Source organism: Ciconia boyciana, chromosome 6, assembly GCF_034638445.1.
Source record: "Ciconia boyciana chromosome 6, ASM3463844v1, whole genome shotgun sequence".
In the NCBI taxonomy this organism is placed as follows: Eukaryota; Metazoa; Chordata; class Aves; order Ciconiiformes; family Ciconiidae; genus Ciconia; species Ciconia boyciana.
This window is the reverse complement of record NC_132939.1, coordinates 16,217,314-16,243,995: the sequence shown is the minus strand read 5'-3', so window position 1 is coordinate 16,243,995 and position 26,682 is coordinate 16,217,314. Positions and strand designations below refer to the sequence as shown.

The 26,682-nt window shown below is 41.8% G+C and overlaps 1 protein-coding gene across 4 annotated transcripts in view; it reads left to right on the top strand.

The window, feature by feature from the left end:
- The first annotated feature begins 3,102 nt into the window (after positions 1-3,102).
- ABCC8 (ATP binding cassette subfamily C member 8) overlaps positions 3,103-26,682 on the top strand; it is an 83,911-nt gene continuing 60,331 nt past the window's right edge. For 3 of the 4 annotated variants that reach the window (XM_072865531.1, XM_072865529.1, XM_072865528.1), the window contains exons 1-7: positions 3,103-3,391; positions 4,831-4,972; positions 12,076-12,197; positions 17,862-18,028; positions 18,623-18,865; positions 19,729-19,917; positions 25,216-25,380. In XM_072865531.1, the coding sequence (XP_072721632.1) occupies positions 3,196-3,391; positions 4,831-4,972; positions 12,076-12,197; positions 17,862-18,028; positions 18,623-18,865; positions 19,729-19,917; positions 25,216-25,380 (1,224 nt within the window). In that variant the 5' untranslated portion in view covers positions 3,103-3,195. The remainder of the gene's footprint in view (positions 3,392-4,830; positions 4,973-12,075; positions 12,198-17,861; positions 18,029-18,622; positions 18,866-19,728; positions 19,918-25,215; positions 25,381-26,682) is intronic. The other variant, XM_072865530.1, reaches the window with a different exon arrangement.

Here is a 26,682-nt window from a genome sequence, read left to right as displayed (position 1 = left end):
AAATGTATATGCCTAACGAACTCATTTTGAATATGGGATGTGGCTGTTTAGAACTTTCAAAAATTTATTTTTCTTTTGTATCTGTGTTTCTAGATGCAAACAAAAGCAAAAGCCTGCAGAGTGATCCATAATAGCAAAACATGATTTTTAAGGATAGACCACTTCCCCTACATAGCACTGTTGAGAAAGAGAGGTCAGTGCAAAGCAGCTGAATAAGAGGAGCAAGAAACAAATGACAAAGGTAGGAAAGAAAAATGAAAACTTCCAGTTAAATGAATATTCTTATCTGTTAAAAACAACTATCAGGTTTTAAATTCTGAAGTGTCAATACTTTACTGCAAATACCAAAACCTGTCTGCATCCTGTAGACAAACTAAAATTCCAAGGCAAGCATAAAAAGTGATTTTTCTTTGAATTAAAAATATTGCCCTTGTCTGTCTGGAATTCAATTTCAAAAAATCAAGGTGCTTCCAAAATATTTCCAGTCACCTATTGACTCTGCTGGTGGCTGCCAGGATGTAACTTGATTTCTCATTTCTAACAGATGTGCTGAAACGATGAAGTAGGAAACTGACTTCTTGTGATATGGAAATAGTCAGAAAAGAGTGAGGGGAAAAAAGATCTAATAGGACTTGAGAAGAATTAGGTTGCACTTGCAACATGCAGATAAACATAGCTGTCTACCTGTTGGTTTCATATTGTTCCTTTGCCTTTTCTGTACTTCAAGAAGTAATTCTGTTCTTGGAAAGCTTTACAAAAATGCAGCTTTGAGAAAAAACCTATTGCTCTGTGACCTGCTCCAAAGCCCACTGGACACAGGACTAGCAAAGATACTCTGGGTAAGTAGATTCAGTCCTTTGACACCACAGGCAATCACACCTAAACTTTTCAGAAGAGGATCAACCTCTGTCTTACAACGGATTTGCGAAGTCAGAGAATAGCTCTTTCACCATTTGTGAGTGAAAAAGAAATTGTCATTTGATGCTTCCGTGAGCAAAACCAGTATTAGTCCAAATTCAGCACTCTCTTGATTTCGTTGTTACAGCAGGGACAAAATTGTGGCATTGTTATTGGAAGTGTGAGTTCTTTAAAGAGTTTGTGTGCGTGCAAGTGTGTGTTCATTGCTAAGAATGCTCAGTTTACCGATTTCCATTTACCAAATGTTTTGATTTCTGTCAGTGGGGGTTTGTTTTCAGTATTTTATTAAGTAGTTAATTGTAATCCAAGACTCTTCCCCATTTAATCCATCACCTTTCTGTTCAGGTTGCCAACACAATTCTGACTCAACTTTAGCTCTGTGATGGGTGCACATCTGCTGTAGGACCTGAACTGAGACCATGAATTTTAAACCACTGTGTTAATTATGTAATCTTGGCTGCATATGAAAACCACTGAAAAGATAAATTTCAAATTCCAAACTATGGAGTCTCCTGATGTTTTGTTGTTTGAGAAGTATGTTTTTAAAAATATTGTGATTGAGACCTTGTAGTAAAGGAAGATGGTCCCAAGGTTCAGAGACTATGCAGAGGCTGGGGATCTGAGCTGGGTTCCCAGATTCCTTTGGAGACTTTGGCAAACTTCAATTTCTCTGTTTAGTTCTCCGGCCACAGTGAAGGTGATGATGATTCCTCCCCCAAATCTTACCCTGTGATTTCAGTCTCTAGCATGTAAACTGTCAAGAGTTCTTTGCTGCTATTTGTTCATTTGTAACACAGAGCCCTCGTGTTACTTGGGGCCTCAGGAAATACTAAAATATAAATGATTTTTAAATTATCTGCATGTAAACTGCACATACTGTTTATTAAATAACTATTAGGATAACGGAGATGAGCTTAACCAGAAGCTCAGATGAATGCTGGGTTCTGTCCAAAACTTAAAATAATTATAGTCTTTCCAGTGTGGGTGTAATTTGAACATTTGAAAATACATATACACAGGATTTGGCTTGGAGTTCGTCATTTTTCATTTATAGGGTCATTTCCCTAAGAGGCATTTAAGCCAACTTGTAGCTTCTGCAATTTGAAGAGTTAAACCTGGGTATGCGGGCATTTCTGTTTGTAGGATGTGGAAAGTTTTATTAAATACGCAGCTAAACAAGGGAGAAGTGTGACTGGGAATGAAAGGAGCTCCAAGGTAAATGATTTGGTTAGGAATCTTAACATTGAGTATTTCATGGCTACATACCAGAGATATTTGAATCTCGGGCTTTGACTCAGCCTGTGCTTGGAGGAGTAAGCCAGATGCAGACTTCTGATGCACACCATGTTTTACTTTCCAGTATTATCCCCCAGCATGGAGGTGTTTGATTAGTTTTTGTTTGGCTTTGGCTCAGCTGAACCTAACTTCTACTCAAGACAGAAAGGTTTGCAAAATTTGATTTATAGCTTATTTTGGTGTACATAGGGAGTGATGTGGAACCCACTCAAATTAATGGCCTGATTCCCACAGACTGCAACAGTCTTGGTGGGGGAAAAAAAAAAGTTAGGCTTGAACTCATTTTAGGGGTAGAAAAAGGTAAAGCACGAATGTAATAGCTATTCAGGTTATGACGTTGAAGTCTCCTTTGAGGACAGGGTACAGCTGTTTACACGATTTAATCTAATAAGATCTTCATCATAGTGGAGAAAAAAGTGCAAAGCTGACAAGGTTAAAAAAATATACTTGTAGTCTATAGTTCCTCTGTCATCACTAATATAGTGCGCTTTTTTTTTTTACTGTTCTGTCTTATTAACGATGCATAAAACACTGAATTACCGAGCCCCAAGAAACCTGGCACACTGATGTTGCTTTAAGGTAACCGAGGGCTGCCAGGGTGCTTTCGCACTGGTCTCTAGTCCTGTCAGGAACGGGACACACCTTCCTGCGCTCCCGCACTCCAGCTCCACCGCACGCTCCCTAAGCCCCCCCGGGGCCTCGCCAGGCCCCCTCCGAGGCTAACGCCGGGCCCCGGGCGCTTGGGCTTTTGACCTTCCTCGCCCCTCTCTCCCCCCACCCGGCTCCGGCCGGCCCCCCACCCCTCTCTCTCCCCCGCCTTCCCCCTCTCCCCCCCGACCGGCCCGGGGCGCTGGGGCGGGGCCGAGCGCTGGGGCGGGGCCGAGCTGGGGCAGCGGCGGGGCCGGTCCGCGGCCGCCGCCGTCGCTCGCCGGCAGGTGCGGGCAGAGCCGCCGCCGCGCAGCCCGCGCCGGCCCCGCCTGGATGTGCGCGGAGGCGGAGGCGGCGCCCGGCTGCGCGCAGGGTCCCGCCATGGCCCTGGCTTTCTGCGGCGACGAGGGCAACTCCACCGCCTACAACGTGGACCACGGCGTGCTCAACAACGGCTGCTTCGTGGACGCGCTCAACGTGGTGCCGCACGTCTTCCTGCTCTTCATCACCTTCCCCATCCTCTTCATCGGTGAGTGCCTGCGGGGCTCCCTTGCCCTGGCCGCCTATGCCTTGCCTGGCCGTGTGCCGCCCCCCTCCTCTTCTGACCCACCCCCGCGTCTTGCTTCGCCGTGCCGTGTCCCCGTCCCCCCCGCCCGCCCCCGCCTTGCTTTGTCTTGCCGTGGGTTTCCCTCCCCCGCTGTGTCGCGTGTGTCGTGTTTTCCCCCGCCTTGCCCTGCCTTCTTGCCTCGCTGCGTGCCTTCCCCCCTGGCCCGGCCTGGCCTTGCCTTGCCCTCTGTGCCGCGCTCCCCGCCGCGCCTCGGCGCGGGGAGGCGGGCGGCTGCCAGGGGTGTTAGGAGGCGGTGCAAGCTCCGGGATGCTCCGGCGACCGCCTCTCCCGAGGCTGCCCGCCCGCACCGCCCGCTCTCCGGGCGTCTCTCCGCTCCTGGCAGCGGTGCCCGTTTCCTCCGTCGGGCCTTTCTGAGGTGGGGCAGCCTGCGGGGCTCCCTGCAGGTGAACCCCCCTTGCGCAGGGGCTGGATGGATGCTGAAGGAGGCTGCAGGGTTTGCCTGCAGGTTTTGACTAGCAGCGCGGGAAGCAAAAATAAATGAGCTATTAAAAACCAGAAAACCTGGCAAATAAGCCTTACGTTACCCAATAATATTCCCTGCAATTACTGAAGAGTTACAGCAGCCGGACAGCCCTCCTCATTACTGGTAATGACTAGGAGGGCTGCCCGGCTGCTGTAACTCTTGCCATATCTGCAGCGGGTATTATTTGATAACATAAAACTGGGGTTACCGGTAGGTGGCCCGGTGGTTTAATGCATGCGGCTGTTACTACTTTGAGCACCGTTCTGCTCGGCCTGGTCTGTCCCCTAGATAGCCATGGCACTTAGGGAGCTGTGCGATTTAACGCTCGCTTCTGTTGATCATAAACGCTGAAATAACAGCACAACTGTTAAAATGGGGTCAGCTGAAGAACTGCTTAGGGTAATCTGTGTTTATCTGGCTTTTCTCAGTATTGCTAGTTTTTACCTAGATCAAGAGAATGAATTACTTTAAAAAAAAAATTGTTAGGTAAGGTGTAAATTCTTTAATTAAATGCATTGAAGGGAAGAAAAAAGTATGTATTATAGTGTTTGTGCATATTTGTCAAAATGTTCATTTGTTGTTCATTTAAACTGTTAATATGTTTGAAAAATGTTTAATGCATGGAATTACTTGATAGTAAGTTGCTAGAAGTATAGGAATTTAAGGCTGTGTCCTGTCTGCGTTGTTGACTTTATTCCATATGAAGTGAAGCAATGAGAACACAGTTCTGAAAATATTCAAATACATGCATGTTTAACAACACAGTTGTGTCAACTTTAGTACACTAGTTTGTTATGTATATGCTTTTCTGTATGCAGGAGCTTTGCCTGTCACTCGTTGTTAAGAAAGATCTTTATAATTTTCTTTTCCTGTGTAGGATGGGGAAGTCAGAGTTCCAAAGTACATATACATCATAGCACATGGCTTCATTTTCCTGGGCACAATTTACGCTGGATACTGACTTTTATCCTCTTGTTTGTGCTGGTGTGTGAAATTGCAGAGGGTATAGTGTCTGATGGGTGAGTATATGTCTACCTTCTGATAGCACTGAGCATTTTAAAGGTTTCAGGGTAGGTATTTTCTCCCTGTCTAAATTCTCATCTAGACCGTATGTCTTGTGGTTATAAGCATGTAGTCTGTATTCTTGGTGATTAACCTGCCGACCTTGTATCAGAAATTCCACAGACCTTGCCAAGTTATGTACACATGCACAACTGACCTTAATCTTTTTTAGTTCAGCTTAATGACACTATCTTTCCAAAGAGTAATCATAGATAAATCCTAACAATTCAAGCAGATGGTGACATATTTGTCATATGTTTTATGTCCAAGGGCCCAGTCCTACAGTCCTTACTCAGGCAGAACTCCCATGTGCACAGTAGGTCATACCATTCCCCTGCAAACTGAGTTCTGTTCATCTTAGTAAAAGGGTGGATCTACTGGGCCTTGTCTCACACCCCATAGAGTTTCTTCTGATGTTTGTGGAGTACATCTGATCTATTACCTTGAGCAGAGCAGCTCACGTTATATGAGCACGATCCATCATCTGTTATTCAATTGAGGATGTCTTTAAACAGTAATCTGTGGGGAAAAATTATTCCAACTGAAACAAGTGATACAGGAAAGTGATTTATTATGAAAAAAGCTAATGTTGTATAACAATGACTATGATCATCTTCCTCTGAAGAAAGGTCTGACTTTCATAACTATTATGAATTTGCAACCCAAGGATTATAGAGTTGAAGCTCCTTGTTAAATAGAACAAAACCTCTCTGTTTAGCCATCTGTATAACAACTATCCACCAACCAGTGTGAAAGGCACTGCAGTATTCTGCTGTAGAAGCTGATATCATCATTATTATTATAACTTCTCTTAAACATATATAAATAGGAAGTTTCTCAGTGCCAGTTTTTTTTAAAAAGGAATTTTTCTCATGCTTATTCAGAGTTATCAGGGCGTGGGATGCTCAGAGCAAAATCTCCCGTTTTGAGTTTTCTGTTTTATTTTGCTTTTTATCAATCCCTCTCATTATGTTTATTTGCTATTTAACTTGACTCAGAATGCTGCTGTTAAGTAATAAGTGTCACCTGATGAGAATCAAAGCTCCTAGCTATACTGGGGGAGTGCCAACCCACAGTTGTGCCTCCCGAGCACTCAGCAGGCTGGTGAGTGCTCCAGTGAATAAAAGCAGATTTTGAGACTCATCAGCTTTCTAAGACCAAAATGGATCATGTTGGTAAGTCCTTTTGACAGCAATAGGGTGCCAAAGGCTTTGGCACTTCAGCAATAGATGCAGCCTATTGGAGATATGGTTATATAGGGGAATTCCAGCAACTTCTGTCTGTGAAATAAATAATTTTTAAAAAAACCTCCCACTCCTGCAGTGTTACCTACTGAAGCTTAGGCTGCCTGAAGAAATCTGTTCCTTGTTTTTCCTTACTGAGAATCCAGCCCTGATGTACAAAAAACCCTGGCATTACTAGGAATTGAGAGACTGAAGAATCTTTTCTCATTTTGCTGTATACAACTCATTGCCAACAACAGAAGTGTTTATGCCACATGTTGTCAGCATGGCTCCAGACAGCTCTGTGGAGTTCACCACAATGTCCATGTGAGGGAGGGCTTTCCTTTCCTAGTGTAGATGCAGGAAGTGGTCCTGCTGAGCTCCTACGGATCTGTTAGACATTTGGGATGTTCTGCGCTCAGACATAGAATCATACAATCGTTTACGTTGGAAAAGACCTTTAAGATCATCAAGTCCAACCATTAACCTAGCACTGCCAAGTCCACCACTAAACCATGTCCCTAAGCACCACATCTACGTGTGTTTTAAATACCTCCAGGGATGGTGACTCAACCACTTCCCTGGGTAGCCTGTTCCAATGCTTGATAACCCTTTCGGTGAAGAAATTTTTCCTAATATCCAATCTAAACCTCCCCTGGTGCAACTTGAGGCCATTTCCTTTCGTCCTATCCCTTGTTACTTGGGAGAAGAGACTGACCCCCACCTCTCTACAACCTCCTTTCAGGTATTGTAGAGAGCAATAAGGTCTCCCCTCAGACTCATTTTCTCCAGGCTAAACAACCCCAGTTCCCTCAGCCGCTCCTCATCAGACTTCTCTAGACCCTTCACCAGCTTCGTTGCCCTTCTCTGGACCCGCTCCAGCACCTCAATGTCTCTCTTGTAGTGAGGGGCCCAAAACTGAACACAGTATTTAAGGTGCGGCCTCACCAGTGCTAAGTACAGGGGCATGATCACTTCCCTAGTCCTGCTGGCCACGCTGTTTTTGATACAAGCCAGGATGCTATTGGCCTTCTTGGCCACCTGGGCACACTGCTGGCTCATATTCAGGTGGCTGTCAGCCAACACCCCCAGGTCCTTCTCTGCCAGGCAGCTTTCCAGCCACTCTTCCCCAAGCCTGTAGCATTGCATGGGGTTGTTCTGACCCAAGTGCAGGACCTGACCCTTAGCCTTGTTGAACCTCATACAATTGACCTCGGCCCATCGATCCAGCCTGTCCAGGTCCCTCTGTAGAGCCTTCCTACCCTCAAGCAGATCAACACTCCTGCACAACTTGGTGTCATCTGCAATGCACGATGAGGGGTGCACTCGATCCCCTCATCCAGATCATTGATAAAGATATTAAACAGAACTGGCCCCAATACTGTGCCCTAGGCAACACCACTTGTGATCGGCCGCCAACTCTGTTCACCACCCGTCTTTGGGCCCAGCCATCCAGACAGTATTTTACCCAGCAAAGAGTACACCTGTCCAAGCCATGAGCAGCCAGTTTCTCCAGGAGAATGCTGTGGGAAACCATATCAAAGGCTTTACTAAAGTCTAGGTAGACAACATCCACAGCCTTTCCCTCATCCACTAAGTGGGTCACCTTGTCCCACTTAGAAGGAGATCAGGTTGGTCAAGCAGGACCTGCCTTTCCTAAACCCATGCTGGCTGGGCCTGATCCCCTGGTTGTCCTGTATGTGCCACGTGATGGCACTCAAGGTGATCTGCTCCATAACCTTCCCCAGCGCTGAGGGCAAACTGACAGGCCTGTAGTTCCCTGGATCCTCCTTCCGGCCCTTCTTGTAGATGGGCGTTGCATTTGCTAACTTCCAGTCAACTGGGACCAGGACTGCTGGTAAATGATGGAAAGGGGCTTGGTGAGCACTTGTGCCAGTTCCTTCAGTACTCTCGGGTGGATCTCATCAGGCCCCACAGACTTGTGAATGTCTAAGTGGTGCAGCAGGTCACTAACCATTTCCCCCTGGATTATGGGGGCTCTGTTCTGGTCCGTGTCCCTATCTTCTGACTTGGGGGGCTGGTACCCAGAGAACTATTGGCCCTACTATTAAAGACTGAGGCAAAGAAGGCATTAAGTACCTCAGCCTTTTCCTCATCCTTTGTCACTATGTTTTGCCCCGCATCCGATAAAGGATGGAGATTCTCCTTTGCCCTCCTTTTGTTGCTAATGTATTTATAGAAGCATTTTTTGTTGTCTTTTACGGCAGTAGCCAGACTAAGTTCTAGTTGGGCTTTGGCCCTTCTAATTTTCTCTCTGCGTAACCTCATGGCATCTTTGTAATCCTCCTGAGTTGCCTGCCCCTTCTTCCAAAGGTCATAAACTCTCCTTCTTTTCTAGAGTTCCAGCCAAAGCTCTCTGTTCAGCCAAGCCGGTCTTCTTCCCCACCAGCTCGTCTTTCGGCACCTGGGGACAGCCCAGTCTTGTGCCTTTAGGACTTCCTCCTTAAAGAATGTCCAGCCTTCCTGGACTCCTTTGCCCTTTAGGGCTGCCTCCCAGGGGACTCTGTCGACCAGTCTCCTAAACAGGCCGCAGTCCGCACTCCGGAAGTCTAAGGTGGCAGTTCTGCTGACCCCCCTCCTTACTTCTCCAAGAATCAAAAACTCTATAATTTCATGATCACTGCCCAAGATGGCCTCCAACTGTCACATCACCCACAAGTCCTTCTCTGTTCGTGAACAAGAGGTCCAGCGGGGCACCCTCCCTAGTTGGCTCACTCACCAGCTGTGTCAGGAAGTTATCTGCCCCACACTCCAGGAACCTCCTTGACTGTTTCCTCTCTGCTGTATTGTATTTCCAGCAGACATCCGGTAGGTTGAAGTCCCCCACAAGAACAAGGGCTAGTGATCGTGAGACTTCTCCCAGTGGCTTATAGAATATTTCATCTGCCTCTTCATCATGGTTGGATGGTCTGTAACAGACTCCCACCATGATATCTGCCTTGCTGGCCTTCCCCCTGATTCTTACCCATAAACACTCAACCCTATCGTCACCGTCATTAAGCTCTAGACAATCAAAACACTCCCTAACATACAAGGTTACCCCACCGCCTCTCCTTCTTTGCCTACCCCTTCTGAAAAGTTTATAGCCATCCATTGCAGCACTCCAGTTGTGCGAGTCATCCCACCATGTTTCCATGATGGCAACTATATCATAGTTTCCCTGCTGCACAGTGGTTTCCAGCTCCTCCTGCTTGTTGCCCCATGCTGCATGCATTGGTGTAGATGCATTTCACTTGGGCTATTGATCCTGTCACTTTTTTGGGGGAGAAGCCCTAATTCCTACATGACCATTCTCAGGCGCTTCCATGGTTTCTAACACATCCATAACCCTTTTGTCTTTGCTGCCGCATGGATCTCCATCCCCTACCTCCACGGAGACAGCAGACCGAAGGACCTCGCTAGCACGCCATCCCTCAAACATCGGTGGGCTGCCCCCAGGCTTATTTCTAGCGAGCCTGGTTTTTTCCCTTTCCTCCTTCAGATCTAGTTTAAAGCTCTTTTAATGAGCCCTGCTAACTCCTGTGCAAAGATTCTTTCCCCACTTTGAGACAGGGTTACCCTGTCTGTCGCCAGCAGGCCTGGTGTCATGTAGACTGACCATGATCAAAAACCCCAAAAATTGGCCGGTGACACCAGGCTCGGAGCCAGGTATTGATCTGCAGGCTCTTCCTTTTCTTCTCTCATCTTTCCCTGTAACTGGAAGGATAGAGGAGAACAGTACTGCTCCTGATCCCTTAACCAGTCATCCCAAGGCCCTGAAGTCTCTCTTGATTGCCCTCGGACTTCTACTTGCAGCTTCATCGCTGCCTACCTGAAAAATCAATAATGGATAATAATCTGAGGGCCGTACCAGGGTAGGAAGCTTTCTTTTTGCTTCTTTATCCTGGGGCCCCAGGAAGACAGCAGACTTCCCTAAGTAAGAAGTGGGTCTGGTCTGCATATTGGGCCTTCTGTTCCCTTCAGAAGGCAGTCTCCTATGACAGTGACCCTTCTTTTTTTTTCTTTATGGAAGCAGTTTTGATGCAGGGCGTAGGCCGACTTAAGCTCGGCGACACCTCCAAGCTAGATGAACCATCATCCTTGTCCTTGTTTGGTTCCACTTACGGAGTCTCATACCCTCATACCCTCATACCTGGGAAGGTGGGGCAGTCACAGAGGAGACGCACCTGCTGCCCCGGGCAGGAACGCATCGCCATTGCCCCCTATCCCTTCAGTCACTGTGTTCAGCCAGGTGGAGAGGGGATAGGGAATCCTCCATATCATGCGTCCTGTCTGCCTGTTGGGCCTGTCTTGGGGAAGGCAGGGTGCGATTCCAGTAGTCTGTCTATCTCTCGCACTCCCTGATGCTCCTCAACCTACTCACCTCCTCCTGGAGCTCTGTTGCTAGGAGTTCCTCCACCTGGGCGCACCTCCCACGGGCGTGCTCGCTGCTGCCGTCTGATACTGCCGTAAGAGTCAGGCACAGCCTGCAGCCCCACACCTGGGCGGCAGCATGTTCCCACCGGAGCCCTGTCTGGGAAGCTGTGTTGGTCGTGGTGGGTGCACAGCTTAGAGAGGCCGTGGCTTTCTGCTGGTGGATACCATTGCTCCCTGGTCGAGCTGGCAGAGCTTCAGCGCCCTTCCTGCACGCCCTTCTGCGCAAACTGCCACAGGCTGCCACACCGTGCCCTGTTTGCCTGCCCTGGTCGCCAGTGCTCCCTAAGGGCTTCTTTTATACATGGTGGGGGGGCTCGGCCTCCATTGCTCCTGGCCTTGCCTAGTTCTTGTCAGCTGCTGTCGTGTGAGCTGCGGGCTCCTGGCGGCTCTCTCCTGGCGACATGTGATGTCCTGTGATGATCTCCAGCTCCCGGACAGCACAGCCCCTTTTGTCTCTCCATACTACACAAAGGTAGCTTTTGCTGCAGCAAGAACAAATCCAGAGATGCTAATTTATTTTCCATGAGGTTCAGAGGACAAGGCGTGAATTTCCCTGAGCGTTTGTGTCCTGAAGACTTCCTCTTGGTGCCTCTTCTCCTGGAGATGGTTGGGAGACAGAGGAAATTGTACCTCTTGACAGCACAGGACACTCCATTACTTTTGTTAAAGAAAAGGAGAGCAGGAGAAGACGGCAAGTAGGAGGAAAGAGGAGGGGAAAACATGATTGTACCTACCTCTGCACAAACCAACAACATTGCCCAACAATTCCCATATTCACAAAGGGCTGCAGTTGGCAGCCTCTGCTACTGCTACCCCCTCTGCTACTACCTGAAGCAAAGTGTCAGGAGAGTTTTGCTTTATAGCACAAAACTTAAGGGTATACGATTCTGTTGTAGGTTTTGTTTGTTGGCTTGCAGTCACTGAAAACAGAACTCGCTGTAAGTAATTCCCAATGCTGTGGTGCTGTTCCTTCTCCCAAACTGGAAAAAGAAAATGAAACATTTCCACAAAAGTTTTCTGTAGAAAATCTTAAACTGTGCTGTCAGTTGGTCTTATCTACATATTTTGATGGACAGCTCCCAAACTAGTTTAGCTTAAATTAACTTTTCTCATTTTGGAGCTGAGCTGCTTATCTTAATTTAAACAATGTTCCAGTTGATTTCAGTAGGAAATAGGAGTACACGCATTTCATTTTCAGCATAGGGGAGGAATTTGAAATCCAACTATGTGATTTAGGAGCATAAATCCAATTGAAAATTGGAGAGCTTTACATCCATAACTCATTCTAGAAAATCCTGTGTCAGGGCTGGGTACAGGATACAATTCATAAATTAAAAGGGAAACATTTAAGTAGCTAAGAGGGTTTGATTTTAATAGATGTTCACTTTTTTCTTTTTAAGGGTTTCAGAATCGCGCCATTTACACCTGTACATGCCGGCTGGCATGGCATTCTTGGCGGCCATCACATCGGTTGTCTATTACCATAATATCGAAACATCCAATTTCCCGAAGTTGTTAATCGGTACGTCTCACAACTTACAAGACTTGGAAATGTGATTGTGGTGCTGTGTCTCTCTTCATTCTGTGACAGGTCATTGCAGTCTCAGTGCTAGCTTGTATGGATACAGGTACACCTGTAATCTGGTCTGCTGGTTGCCATTGCTGGACTCAGTTCTGACTTTTGCTGAAACAGTTCATTGTTTTCAATGCCTTTAACTTCTAATAGTATTCCTTATGGTGTTCTCAGGGATTCAGTGGGCCAGGGGCTTCTCTAGGAAAAACTGGATTTGTGGGAAAAGTAGCACATCAAACTCTTAACTCTAAAAGCTATCCAAATCCCCCTGCTTGTCAGCATGTTGCATTGAAGCATGATAGAAGATTGAAGCCATCTTCGTGTGTGTGGTCTATTGAAATATGCAGGGAGTCAAGGGAAATGAATGACATCACTGACTTGCAGTATGACCCTGGATATATTACTTTGCCTGCTTGTTCTTGCTTCCTGTTCCTAGAAGTCCCTTTGTAAACTGCTTGAAGACCTTTCAAATGGAAAATGCTACATATAAGAAATAGCTAGTATACTATATATTTTCTGCAAGATTGTAAATAAACTGTAGCTAGCTATAGAAAATTCATTACTGCTGACAATCATGCAGTTGGTGATGGGATCTCTACTGTTTAACTAGATTGCAGATTGTGGATGTCTACATGTTTAGTTATCCTGTTAGCTGTTATTTCTTTGATGGTCCTGGCTCATCAAATTTTGTTTGAGCTGGTTTTCTGTATTAATGGATCCTGCTAAGATTTGTCTTGTGTCATTGTAGCTCTGTGTATGAAAGTTCTGTTCTAGTTTTTGTCAGGTGGCAAAAAGTCAGTAGCAACTGGATTTGAGAAAGCTTTTAAATATTAAAGATTATTTTGAACTGCATGTTGTGGTAAGCAAGCATCATCTTCTGCAGAAGGAGCCTTTAATTCCTGAACAAAAAGAAAAAAAAAAGTAATTTGTCTTCAAAACCTTCAGTTTTCTATCCAGGCTTGGCAACCTTTACGTCTTCTCATTTGGGACTGCTTTTCTTCTTGTACCCTTCTTTTAAGTAGGATCTTTTTTGTCTTTTATAACCAGGTGGGGTCATTTAGTTACTTTTTTAATAAGTCAATGCAGTCTATTTAATGCCTCCTCCCAGGACTAGATGTTATGTCTCAGGAAAGCATTGCTAGCCTGTTACAATCACCTATGGAACGCAAGCAGTGATTTTCTTCAGGGTTTTTTTTTTTGTTATTTCAGATGTATAATGCAGTGTTTAATAATTTAGTGTTGCTACTGCATTTCTGCTGTTAAATCATTGAGAAGGGTAGCACAAATTTATAGCTGGTAGTTGATTACCCATTTTTGCATAATCCCTTCTCTGTAGAGATTTCTCTTTTATGATAATTTTGTTCAGTATTTAGAGCACTGATGCTGGATAAGCTCTGGACAATATTTGAATAATAAACAGTTATACCAATGAATACCAACACTTAAGTAAGTGTTATGGATACTAAAGTTAATAATTGTGAATTTCTATTTTGCAAGAATTTCCAAGGAACAGACTCCTTTAGAAAATGTCATCTTAACAGCTAACTCTTCGGCAAAAAAGAAAATCAAACTACCTCAGTCTTTCCCACTTAGTTGGTCTGATTTTAATTTTAATCCAAAGTCTTCACAAGCTGAGGGTCTTTGATTTTTATTTTATTTTTTGTTTTGTTTTTCTTTTCATTGTCCTGTATTTGTGAGAGAACGTAAGACAGACGTTTCTGGAAGTCTCCAGACTTGGTGACTGCACAAATTTATTATCTGTGAGGATCGTCATCTTTCAATGTTAATTACAACTACTCTGTATTGACAAGTGGGACTAGGTGATGATAACTTTATGCAAATTAGCCCAGTATGAGGTAGTTAAATTATACCTATGGTCAGCTATCAACCCACTAGAGTGCAGTGTGGCCATGAAGCAGCTTTCTTTTAGAGCCTAATACCAATGAGGTAAATGGGAACCATGAGGAAAAGCTTAAGTTGGTGATAAACTTTTTGCTGAGTGTATGAGAAAGGAAACTGAAAGAGGGTTCTTCGTTAGTAAAATGTTGTAGAGGAGATCTAATACTACACATACACACGCACAGAGTAAAGTAAATGACCTGATGTGACATCTTCTGCCGCTTCTGAGCGTCGGTGAAGTTCCACCTAACTGCAGGGATCATCTGTCTCAGCTGCAGGATCAATGCCTACACTTGCAAAGAGTTGGTAGCCATATGAAGCAAAGGCTAATAGAGCCTTACCCAAAAGTTACTAAATCCAGTGGGGAAACTCTCATTGATGCAGTGCAGAACATGCTTAAAGGTGTGATCATTAATTCTGAACAGGATAAAATTTTCCAATCCTGTTAAACTTTGAGATGTTTTCTTTTTTTAAATCTTTTTCACTCTACCTTAAAGAAACCAAGTCCATTTGAAGTTCTTCAAGAGGCAGATACCATAACAGGCCTGGGGATTAGCACATTCCCTTGGGGTATGCAAGACAAGGATGTACCGTTCTGTACTGATCCTGCCTTTCAGCTTTATGCCCAGGCTGTTGGCTATTTTGAAGTAGTCATTCTTATTATCTCTTATCAAAAAAAGTTGACAAGGGTTGGAATATTTATTCTCTGAAGCTAATGACTGAGTTGAGGATCCCAGCTGAGTGTCCAAACTATTGGAACACTTTGATCTGGTCTGAATCTGTTCATCTCTGTGTGGTTTTGACCAGTAATCGTATTTCAACAAAAATAGCTTTTCCAGTGTAGCGCTGTTTACCAGGGGACTCTCATAATAACGCTAATTTTGGTGTTCTTTGCACAGTGTTGCAGAATGGATGCGTAACAGTTGTACAGTTTTGCAGGACACATTTTAGAATAGTTCTCATACTGAATTGGAAAAATCTGCTAGCTTTCTTGATGTTTAAAAAATGTAATTGAATGGTAGCATCTGATTGCACTGTTTTTTAAATTAGTATTTATTTGTTTTATAGATAAATAAACCTCAGAAATTAAACAGTAGGAGGAAATTATGAATAACAATAGGACTTTGAGTTTTTAATCTGAAAGGGATAGTAATATGGGAACACATGAATTTTTTTATTTAAGAAAATTGTCTTTTTTTTAACCAATTGTAATTATAGGACTGCCTTACCATTCTTGACAGTAATCTAGTTTTCTAATTTAAATTTCTTGTACCTTGACATTGTAGTTAATTCCCTTGGAATTAGTTTATTGTTTAAAATGGAACTTCCTGTTATTGTATAAATATAATGCTTATTGCTTAATACACAAAATTTCTCTCCAAACAGACACAGGTTAATTAATAAATCCCATCCAGTTAAGTACGTGACTTTTTCAGCTCTCGGGTTTAATCTAATAAAGGTGTAGAACAGTTTGAGTTCCACATTGCTTAATTTCCAGCAGTCTGGCCCCAGGTGAGAATCTACACCCTGGTGCTGTGGGTTGAGGTAGCTTACACAGCCCAAGAAAAAGCGAGGTCCTTTAAGCAAGGTCCTTTAGGCTGCAGGCATCTAGAATGCATCTAAAGCAATCACATAGATGAAAGCATGCCTCTGTGGTCTGATCACTAGGCAGTTCAGGCCAGTGGAAGTTCTTGGTGATAATTTCTAGAAACTCTCAGCCAATATGCACTCACTAGCCAGATTATAAAAACACAGCTTAAAAGAAAGAGCCATAACTATATTTTACAACTAGCCTTATCTTGAGGGGCCTCTGAACATGCACCAGATTAGATTATATACACTTGTATTCAAAAGTGAGAAGCTAAGTAAGATCGCATGCTTCTAGGAGGTATAACAGTGGGAGGTCAGTTATCACCTGAGAATGTTGCATTTGGCACTTTCTAATACTTCTTAGATAAAAGATAAATGAATGTTGTAGTAAAATACTAATAATAAAAAAGGTCGTATAGACACTTATTTAAATCCTAAATAGGAGAGTGGCTCTGCTAGTTCTTATTTCTTCTTCCAAGAGCTCTGCATAGATACCAGTTGGATTGGTTGGTTTTTCAGGTGTCCTCTGCTGGTGCAGATTTTCAGTGTGCTATCTTTGTATAAGTCCTCTTTACTCTGAGAAGGATGCGTTCTCAGCCCGTTGTAAGAAGAATGAGACAAAACACAAGGATTAACAGATAAAGGTGGTTAGGAGTAGAACAATGTGGAATGTATTCTTGGATTAAATGAGATTTTAGAGGCAGGCATATCGCAAATAGGAAGGAATAGTGCCTCAAAGGTAGGAAACAGTCTGAAGCAGGATGCAGAGACTAGATTTGATGCAGTATAAATTGGGAAGATGGTAGGAAGCCTCACATAAGAAGGCTATAGTTTTGTAAGAGGGATTCTGTAAGTATGTCTCTTAAATCCTCTCTGCCACTGCATCAGCCACTAAAATACAGTGCTGAAATACCTGACCTCTTAGTGCTTTCTTCTTACAAATTGGCTTATTAATTTTAAAGGAAGATAGACTCTCTTGGCAAATGTCCTAATGCCCACTACTCCTGTACTGTTCTGTTTACTGTCTTCATTTACATGAGAGTTTTGAAATTGATTTCCATAGAAGCAGGATTGGCAGCCCCAAATGCCATACAGACCCTCCGTGTTGAATTTAGTTTTGCATGGAAAGGGTAGCCGCACAGTATGTCTCCACAGGGCTTTCTAGGGTGCCTCAGGGTAGCTAGAACACCACAAATTCTTTGAAATTTGTGCAAGTTCCTGATGATTATCCATATTTCTAAGTTAGACTTGCAGTTGCTAGTGTCTTGGTTGGAGACTCTCTGGTGTTGCAGCAAGACACTCAGAAAGCATATCCACATTTTCCTTGGCAGTTAGAGTGCGTTCCAGCTGTTGTGCTGTGGCACATACAGCAGCAATGAAAGATTCATGTATAAGAACATAACCCTAGAAGGTATTTCCTTAAGAACGGGGAACAGGAGCTGGTTTATGGTGTGGTGAATGGTATGGAGTGTGTTTTCAAATCACCAGAGCTTACTGCAGGGATTATTTACCTATAACTGACAGTAGCACTTTTAGACAAGAAGTTCAGTAGAACTCTAAAAAGTTACAGTTGTGTTCTACAAATGTCAGAACATCCTTCCTTGATGTGCCTGTGTATCTGCATTATAAATTACATATATGGGATTTGCACTGAACAATAGAGCAGCAGCAGTTTGGAGAAAATATTTTAATACCTGTTCCTGCATACATCCTAGAGATCTGCAGGGGGAATGAGATCAATTTTCCTTCAAGCCAAATTCATAGCAGTCTTGTAGCATTAACCAAGTTTGAAGAGCATCATTCACAGCCGCCTTCAGTTGTGGGGCAACTCCCTCCCTTGAACTCATCATGCAGACGCATGTTTGCAACAGATGGAAATTTCCTTCATCAGACTTTACTTTGTGAAACTTTCCAAATATCACTAAATCTAATAGGAAAGGAATTTGGAACTAACATTATCTTAATATTTTCATGTTTCTGGAATTGAGTTAGGCTTCTGTTTTCAGATGAGAAAGGCCAATCTCTGGTTTTATATATACTCGTTGCATTTTCTGAATGAATATTTAATACTGGTATTTATATTTTTGCAAGTGTGGAGCTGATTAATTTTTTTTTCCCCTGCAGCATTGCTGTTCTACTGGACTTTAGCTTTCATAACTAAAACCATCAAATTTGTAAAGTTCTGTGATAATGGGGTTGGATTTTCTCAGCTTCGATTTTGCCTCACAGGACTCCTGGTTGTTCTATATGGAATGCTACTAGCTGTAGAAATCAATGTCATCAGGGTGAGGGTAAGTTAGTATCATAAAAGTCGTCTTCTGTGTTTTGGGGGTTTTTTTATTTTATTCCTCTTCCTGGGTACTTACTGTGAAATGCATTTCTAAAGGAGAGAGAAAAATCCACTTAGAAATAGAAATATATTTGAGAATCAAAGGTTAACCCAACTTTATTAGGCCAAATGAATCAATAATTTAAAAAAATGCCAGACTCCATTGTAGTTAAATTAGGATGAATTTCATCTGTTCAAGTTTGCTTTAAAATGTCTATTATGATTCACAGTTTCAGTCATCAGAAACAAGTATTTCTGATGCAAGGAAAAGCTGGGTGAAAGGAGTTGTCTGCTCTATCAGAGAATATCTCAGACACACAAATAACATCTCTCATGTTTAGGCTGATTTTTTTCTAGACCAGATGCGTCTGATTTTCCCCGGTACTGAGGATTGTGTATTGGCTGAATCTGAATGCCTAAATTCCTTGGGTACTTTTGAGAAACCAAGACTGATTCATTGATTATCTGCTATGTCCTTTATCTCTTATCTATTCTTTGCAGACCTTTATTTTCTATGTGTTTAGTGTGATTCTTTTGGTATCTTTCTGAATTTCAGAGGTATGTTTTCTTCAAAACTCCTAAAGAAGTTAAACCTCCTGAGGATCTCCAGGACCTTGGCGTTCGATTCCTACAGCCGTTTGTGAATCTGTTATCCAAAGGAACATACTGGTGGATGAATACATTCATCAAGACTGCCCATAAAAAACCAATAGACTTGAAAACCATAGGCAAGCTTCCCATTGCTATGAGAGCCCTGACCAATTACATTCGCCTTAATGAGGCCTTTGAAGCACAGAAGGTATGCAAAGCATGGAATTATGTCCTTCTGCTTACTCAGTGCTTAAGTTTTTAATTACTTTTTATGCTATGAGCATGATATAAAATTATATAAACAGACATGATGCAAATGAAGTATCCACTAGCATAGCTTTCCATATACAAAGAGATCACATACTCAGTTGTACGTCGTACAAATAATGAAATTTCTCTACCTAAACATGCATGTCAAACACATTACTAGCTAAATGCATGTGAAATACATATGGCCTCTATTTTGATGTGGAAGGTAGTTATGGTTTGTATTCACCTGAACCCCATTATCATTCTTCCTAATAATACCCTGGAATCATTCAATTACAGAGTCAATATTAATGAGGGCTTGCAGGACTATTTTTTGCATATTATTTCAGTTACAGTTTGTCTGTAGGAGAATTCAGGGCTGAAACTACCTCAGTTCAGTCTGTTTGACTCCCTGGTGGGAGCTGAGTGTATTCAGGGTTTTAAGAGAAGTCTTTTGCATTCTGTCTAAAATGAGTGTAGGTTTCCAGTCTCTGTCCTCACAGGAACACAAAACTGTCAGTTCCCTCCCTCTTTTTTTCTTTCTCTCCCAGTGAGCCACAGACAACACACTTACTTGATCCCTATTAAGGGTAGGAAAGAAATAATGGTTCTTTTTGTGACGTGGAGGAGAGTACAAATTAATGCTTTGTTCTGACTCCATAAAAACAAATGAAACAATAATTGCAGTTCCTGTGCTTTTCTAGCTCAAAGATTGCAACTGGTTGTCAATGAATTAAAGGAGGGATAAAAATACCAATAATTTATCAGACCTGAGGTTAATACATAACATAATCCTTCCTGATTTTTTTTTATTCTGAACAGAACAAGAGGTCGTCATCTCCACAAGGATCCAGATCAATTTGGCGTGCTCTCTGCTGTGCTTTTGGAAGACCTTTACTTCTCAGTAGCACGTTCCGTATTCTGGCTGACCTGCTTGGATTTGCTGGTCCACTCTGCATCTCTGGGATTGTTCACAATGTTGGAAAAGGAAATAACACCATCCGCCCACAGGTACTGTCAAATGTCATAAAAATAGAGGAGTCAAAAAAGTAATGCTATGACTATGTTTTATTTCGCCTCAGTAAAGAAAGTGACTCTGCAATGTATTTGTGAATGTTAGAAATGACAGTATGTATGTACTGCCTATTATCCACATTTATACCTTGGTGGGGAGCAACATACGTTACCCACACGTCTAGTCAGGCTTGCATTCTGGAAGATAACCTAATTCAAGATAATGGTGAAGCATATCCAGAATCCCACTACTATCATAAGGATTTTAGGTACAGTTTTGAGTAGAGGTTGAATCAAGTATGTGACTGAGTGCTTTTTGGAAAAGAAAAAGTGTATTTTTAATAGGCTTGGCTTTTTGTTTCCAAAAATGAGTGATGTCTAAAGAGGATTAAAGCAGGCTTTTGTCACCGCAATAAAATGCCAAATAATTTAGCTGTGACAAAGAATTTCCACTAGTGTCTTTGGGGAGGTTGGTTTTGGAAGAGTGACTGAAACATATTTTTAAAGAGTACTACTTAAATGAATGTTCTCCAAGAAGAAACAGACATACTTCTTGATTAACTAAAAAAAAAAAAAAAAGACAAGACTCAGGAAGCATCTTCTCATTATAAGGTGAGGTCACTCAGGCTGGATTTCTATGAGAAAGCTCGCTTTATTTTTGCAGCTCACTTATTGTTTGATACAAGACTTTATTTCCAAAGTCTTTTGACCCTAATGGAAATATACCCATTCACTCAAGTACACTTTGGATTAGGTCTACTGTACATATTGAAATACATCAGATGCATTGCAGAAAATGTAACAAAGGCCTCAGGCTGAAATTAATTGTTTATCCATTTTGCAATCCTTATCCTAATATTTGGAAACTTAATATAGCAAGCAGTTTCAACGGAAACCAGTTAAAGCAGGAAAGGAAAAAATTAAGTCTATCGGACTATGTTGCAGTAAAGTACAGTGGAAGCTTTTTAGCTGCTTCTTGGTAATTTGTTTGGAACACTGTTTCAACTGAAATTATACCAAATCACTATCTACAGACTGTTCAATTTAATTTTCCTATTAAAGTGTCAGCTAGTGCTCCTCTGTGAAAAATGCTCAGGTCTGGTCCAGATAGGCCCTGGATGGAGTTTCATCCAGCCTTGAGATCCTCACTGTGTCTAGCTAAGCGGTAGCCTCATCGTTGTTGTTGTTTACACCATTTGGGGATCACCTAACAGCAATATTCACTGATGGTGATAGTCCATGAGTGACACTTAAGGGTGAATTTTACCTTTGCTAAAAGGTCTCAAGAGGCTTTTCCTTCTGTTTTGACCTGGTTTATACACTTTGTTTTTCTGTTGAGAGGCTAATTACCTTTACATTTGAAAATCGCTTTTGCTGGATTAGAGGAAATATCTTTCTAAAAGGTATGAAGGCTTTCTATTCAAACCGTCTGTAAACAGACTGGTGCGTTCAGGAAAACTCCATGTATGCACATACCTAGCCAACTGGGTCTACTTTGGAAAAAAATACACCAGCTGTACTGCTAGGAATGTGATATCCTTACTTGTAATGAGTCAAAAAAGGAGAACCTTGCCTTATTAATTGTTTGCTCCTGAGAGCTATGTAGGTGTGGGAAACGAGCCTTCTAAAACACTGTCTTATGAAGGCAAAGATGAGTTGGGGGGAAGCATTGTTTGCGTCTGATGCGCTGCTGAATTTGAGGGCATTGGAAAGAATTGCCATACAGTGGGACAGAATCGGACAAGCAAAGTAAGCTGTGAGTACAGTGGAGAGCGTCTTTTACTCATCCCTTAAAAGTGACATTTCTTCATTTTAAATAGTTTAGATTGAGGAGATGTTGTAATGAGTCAACTGTATCCTTCAAACAGAAATTCTGTTTGTGAAACTGAAGGCAAAGAGATAAATCCTAAGATACAATATTTGCTCTGTTCTTCAGGCCCTTTGTGACAGATATAAACTGCCGTGGAGCTGGAACTCTGAGATCACGCAGGTGTCACGGGCAGTATTAACTGCTTTAGTGAGTGCCGCGGTTAGTCAGAGCACGACAGCGTCTTAAATTCTGTCACGCTCTTCATGTTTATTTATAACTCCAGTATCAATATTTATGGCCACCCTGGAACGTTCTTATGACATGAATTTCTCTTGAGCATTAATCATTTCACACCGAAGAAGAGACTGACAGAATGATAACTTTTGTATTTTGCTGGTAGCATCTTCCACATTGCAATGTTAGGATTAGCAGTTCCAGTATTAGGAATATCTGCTGACATGACACATTCAAACGATACACCAAACCTACAGACTCATTATTTAAAAATCTCTAGAAGTCGTAGGTCCCAGTGTAGCAAAAGGCCTAGTATTGACATTTAAGACTGTGAGTCTAGGGTATTTTAAGTATTTAAATAATGGCCTTTTGCTCAGCCTTTTACTGGTTAGAGCCTACTGGCACTTTTAAAAAGCGGTATTATCCTGAAGTTGTCAGGAAGGTGGGACACTGAGTGTCCTCAAAGCCATTTCTGAAAATAAAACATCTAATTAGTTCCATTAACTTCTCAAACAAGGCTATTTGCCTTATATGCAAAAGGTTCTGTAGATGTTCAGTTATTTCCTTGTGTTCCTGCAGGGTGACAAGTGCACTTAGACAACTATTGTAGTTTAAACACACAGATGCTCAGTGGCTTTGTAAACCATAATGGCCTCATAATGCATCTGAGACTTGGCAAATATCTTGGTGCTTTCACCAAGTGTGTGCATGTGATGTTTATATATATATATTTAAGTCTCTCAGGTTGAGTACGAGAAGAAATAATGAGAATATTCATCTCACATTTCCTCCTTGTTTATCTATTATATAATGTTTTGATGTGAATCAACACTGCACCAAAATCTCATTGCTAGACAAGCATGATTTGTCAAAACATGATTTTGTAAAAAATGGTGTTCTTTTACATACAGTAAAAAGTGGTATTAGCTGCAGCAACTAGCAGTAGTAGCCAGATGTGTATGTAGGACAGCACTGAAATTGTGCTGCTTCTGTTACTGCCTTTGATAATAATACAGCACAATCCGTAGCCTTCATGGTTCAAGTTTAGTCTTTCCCTTTGCTGTCATGTTAGCATCTTTGACAATCTCCCAGTGTCACAGACTTGTATGTCGTTCTAGCTTTGCCTTCATAAGAAGTTTTTTTTAGTTTTTAATGTTACAGAGATGACACTTTTCCTGGATGATCCTGTATTGAAATAAAAAGAAATCCCAGGGAAGAATTGCTAAAATAATAGCTGACCTGAGAAAGGGTAACTCAAAGGAAAGATTCTCACTGTTGCAAGTCAACAAGATATGTCTGAGGTGAAAACATCACACATGTAAATGATCCTGGTTTTCCCCAAATGTACTTTTTCTTTCTTTTTTTTTTTTCCAAAACCACCAAGTTCTGCAGTTATATACTGTTTTGCATTCTGGTTTTTATTTGAGTATATATGCACTGCACAGAAAACAATGGGTGGTTCTTAAGCTTGTACAGTTAAGCACCAGGGGCAGTTCTTCCACCTTACATGTGCCTAATGCTTTATGCTTATAAGCATAAATATTAAAGAGTCTGAAAGATAAATTGGGTGCATCTAATTGGCCATGGACTTGGCCAATTTGTGAATTTCTCTTTTCTTTTCCACTGTCAAGGCCTTACAGGTAGCATGGGAGAAGACTTGGTTGTACTTGTAATTTTCCAGACCTGTGGTACATTTTCTAAAGCTTCCAGGCTAAATGTAGAGTCTTGGGTCTTCCTTCTTATTCTTCAGAGTTACAGCAAGAATAAGTTTACAACCACAGTTGCATCTTGCAAGGGCCAAAGCCAAGTTAACTTGATTTGAAAAGTTGAACTAGTAAGAGTAAATAATCTGGAAGAGAGACTCACTCTTACTGTACCATAGACTTTTTGTAGTGTATAATACTGCTGTAGCCTATTTGAATTACTATGGAATAAGTAATAATTTAGGGCTTAAAATCTCTTTAAGTTACAAATAACTAAAACTGTAGTTAAATGTCTCTTTATCTGAACATAATAGCTGAGGTACCATAATTGTTCAGTTTTGCACTTGGTACAGATTTAAAGAAACAAGTATGCCCAGCGATTGCTTGCGTTCTATTGGTTTGACTTTGAAGACTCCGTATGTTTGAATACTTTCTCAGAGGGCTTCTCTGAGGGCTAATTCCTTATTTAGTTCAGTGGCCCTTCAGACTGCAGAAATGTTTGTGTACATCAAATCTGGTTGAAGTCAAAGTACCTCACTGAAATGGAAAATATTATTGTCTGGCAATTTACCTTTGAGAGCAGGAAATAAATTATTGAATTAAATAGTTTTTATTCCCTGTTTTCAAAGCATGAAACTCAGCACTGTTGAGTGTCACTGATGGAAATTTTCCATGTTCTTGTAAGTTATCGCACTGTATACTTCATAAAAGTAGTATATGACTATCAAGATGCCTCCTTATGGAAATAAGGAACATTTGCATGAACGAAGATTAACAGGAATGGAATCATAATTACTTGCTATTCTTTGCATCCAGCCTTGGTCTGAATCTCAGTAGCTTGCAACAAATGCCACATAAATGGGAAAAGGGAGTAACCTAAGAAATCCATGCAAGTCTGTCTGTGTTGCGTGGTAGACAAAAGTCCTTTGACAGCTGCTTCATTTGACCAATGTTTGAAGAAAAATCAACCACAATTCACTTGGAAGTGATCAGATATTTATGGAGAATGACTCTGGTGTTGATGAATGACCTCCCAGCCACCTCAACACGTGGTTAAACTGTTGCGTGGACAGATCAGACTAGTTTCCTCTCATGAGAAGGAGTATTGCTATGTGAGGCGGGAGGCACTGCGGAGGCTTGTACTGATGTGTTCTTGTTTTCAGCAAGTTGTGAAGGTCATTGTAGTGTTCAGTAACCTGAGGTGCTAAAATAAGGAGACTAATTTCTCCGAAAGGACATTAAGTAGTCCTTTCTGACAATGGGCAGTGCATATCTTTTAGCAAATGACCATATGGATTTACTCAAAGTGTCCTAGAGTTTTGGAAGGATATCAGAAATCCTGTAAGTGTCATTCTGCATTTAAATAAAGCTTACTGAGTTGGCTCATTATATAGCTGTTCCCTTGAATTGATAAACTGTGAGGTTTCATATCAGGTTGGGAGAGCACTTTCAAAATAATAAACTGTGGTTATCTCTGCTTATTAATTATGTAAAACTGGTAATTAAATTCCCATTGCACCTGATTTCTAACTTTCTTTTTTTTTATAGACTAAAATTCTTGGTGTTTTCTTTATTTCGTCTCAAGAGTTCCTGTCCAATGCTTATGTTTTGGCTGTACTCTTATTTTTTGCCCTTCTATTGCAAAGGACGTTTCTCCAAGCATCATACTATGTTGCTATTGAAACAGGAATCAACTTGAGAGGTGCAATACAGGTAGCCAATATATTATTAATTAACCTATTTTCATATAATCGTATGTGTATTTGTAAATACAAATTATAATTGTAGTCGTTAAGTTCTGAAACACTTCTCTCCTGAAATTTATTGAATGTAACTGTTGCCATTAAATATTGTGTTAACTTAGACCTCTATTCTCTTTCCTCTGCATCTTATTTGAGGATTTTATATAAACATTTATTTGTAATATCTAATTCTGTATTTCTTCTTACCTTTGAGCATAAATTTGCTGACAGTATAACTGAATGTAACTTCTGAAAGAACTGAGGTTGTAAACTACACCTCTCCCATTTCAAAGGCGCACTTTTGTAACATCCCATGCAAATAGTACAGCTTTAAAATGTCTTGTGAATATACTTTGGACAAAAGGATAGATTGTATTCCCAATGCATGGAGTAGTGTCTTAATCCATGGCTCATGCCACAAAATCTGCCAGGCATTGTGGAGTCTATAATTACTGAACATAATTAAGATTGGTAAAAAGGGGTCCATAATCATTGTATAACTGGGAACAGCAGATCAAAGTCTTATGTCATGTACAAAGATCTGTGCCTGGAAAGGAGAGAATTAGGTGTAAGGTTACAATGCGATATTGCCACATGCACTGGCTGAAACCTACCCTCTGACAGCTTGAAAGCCAGCCTTATAAGTTACACTATTTATCCACTGAACTACATAGATCCTGTGAGAGTTTGTGTGATAGATGGATGCTTTCAATAGCAGCGTAATTGTTTAATCCTCTTTTGATCTTACACTTGGAAGCACTTGTCAGCTGCCAGACTTCTGGATTCCATCCATTGGTTTTCCCTTATTAGAGTGAAGTAGAAAATTCCTAAAGAAATAAAAATTTGACCCAAAATATATATAAAAATATTGCATGTCTTGTATCAAGCAGAAGAGCTGCAACTAACTGAAAAATCCATGGACCACAGCAAGTGTAAAAGGGGAATTATTGGAAAATAGTGCTACATTCCCATCAATTTTGTTTAAGATAAGGTTTGTGTCCCCTGTGCTGGACATTACGCAGAGGACCAGGTGACACCAGCAGTCGGACTGTTCAAATTGGAAAATTTCTAGCCATCGCTCTAAGCAGCAGAATTAGTGTTAATGGCAGCCTCTGTGCCAGTATTTTCATACATTTTTTCCCCTATAATTCTTCAATTTTCTTTAAACCTTTTATCTCTTTTCCTCCCCTGTGTAAACCTGCACCTGTTCAATGTGCCCTGTATGACTTTATGCTTCATGACGGACAGTTCGCACTTGATCTGAAGGCACTTA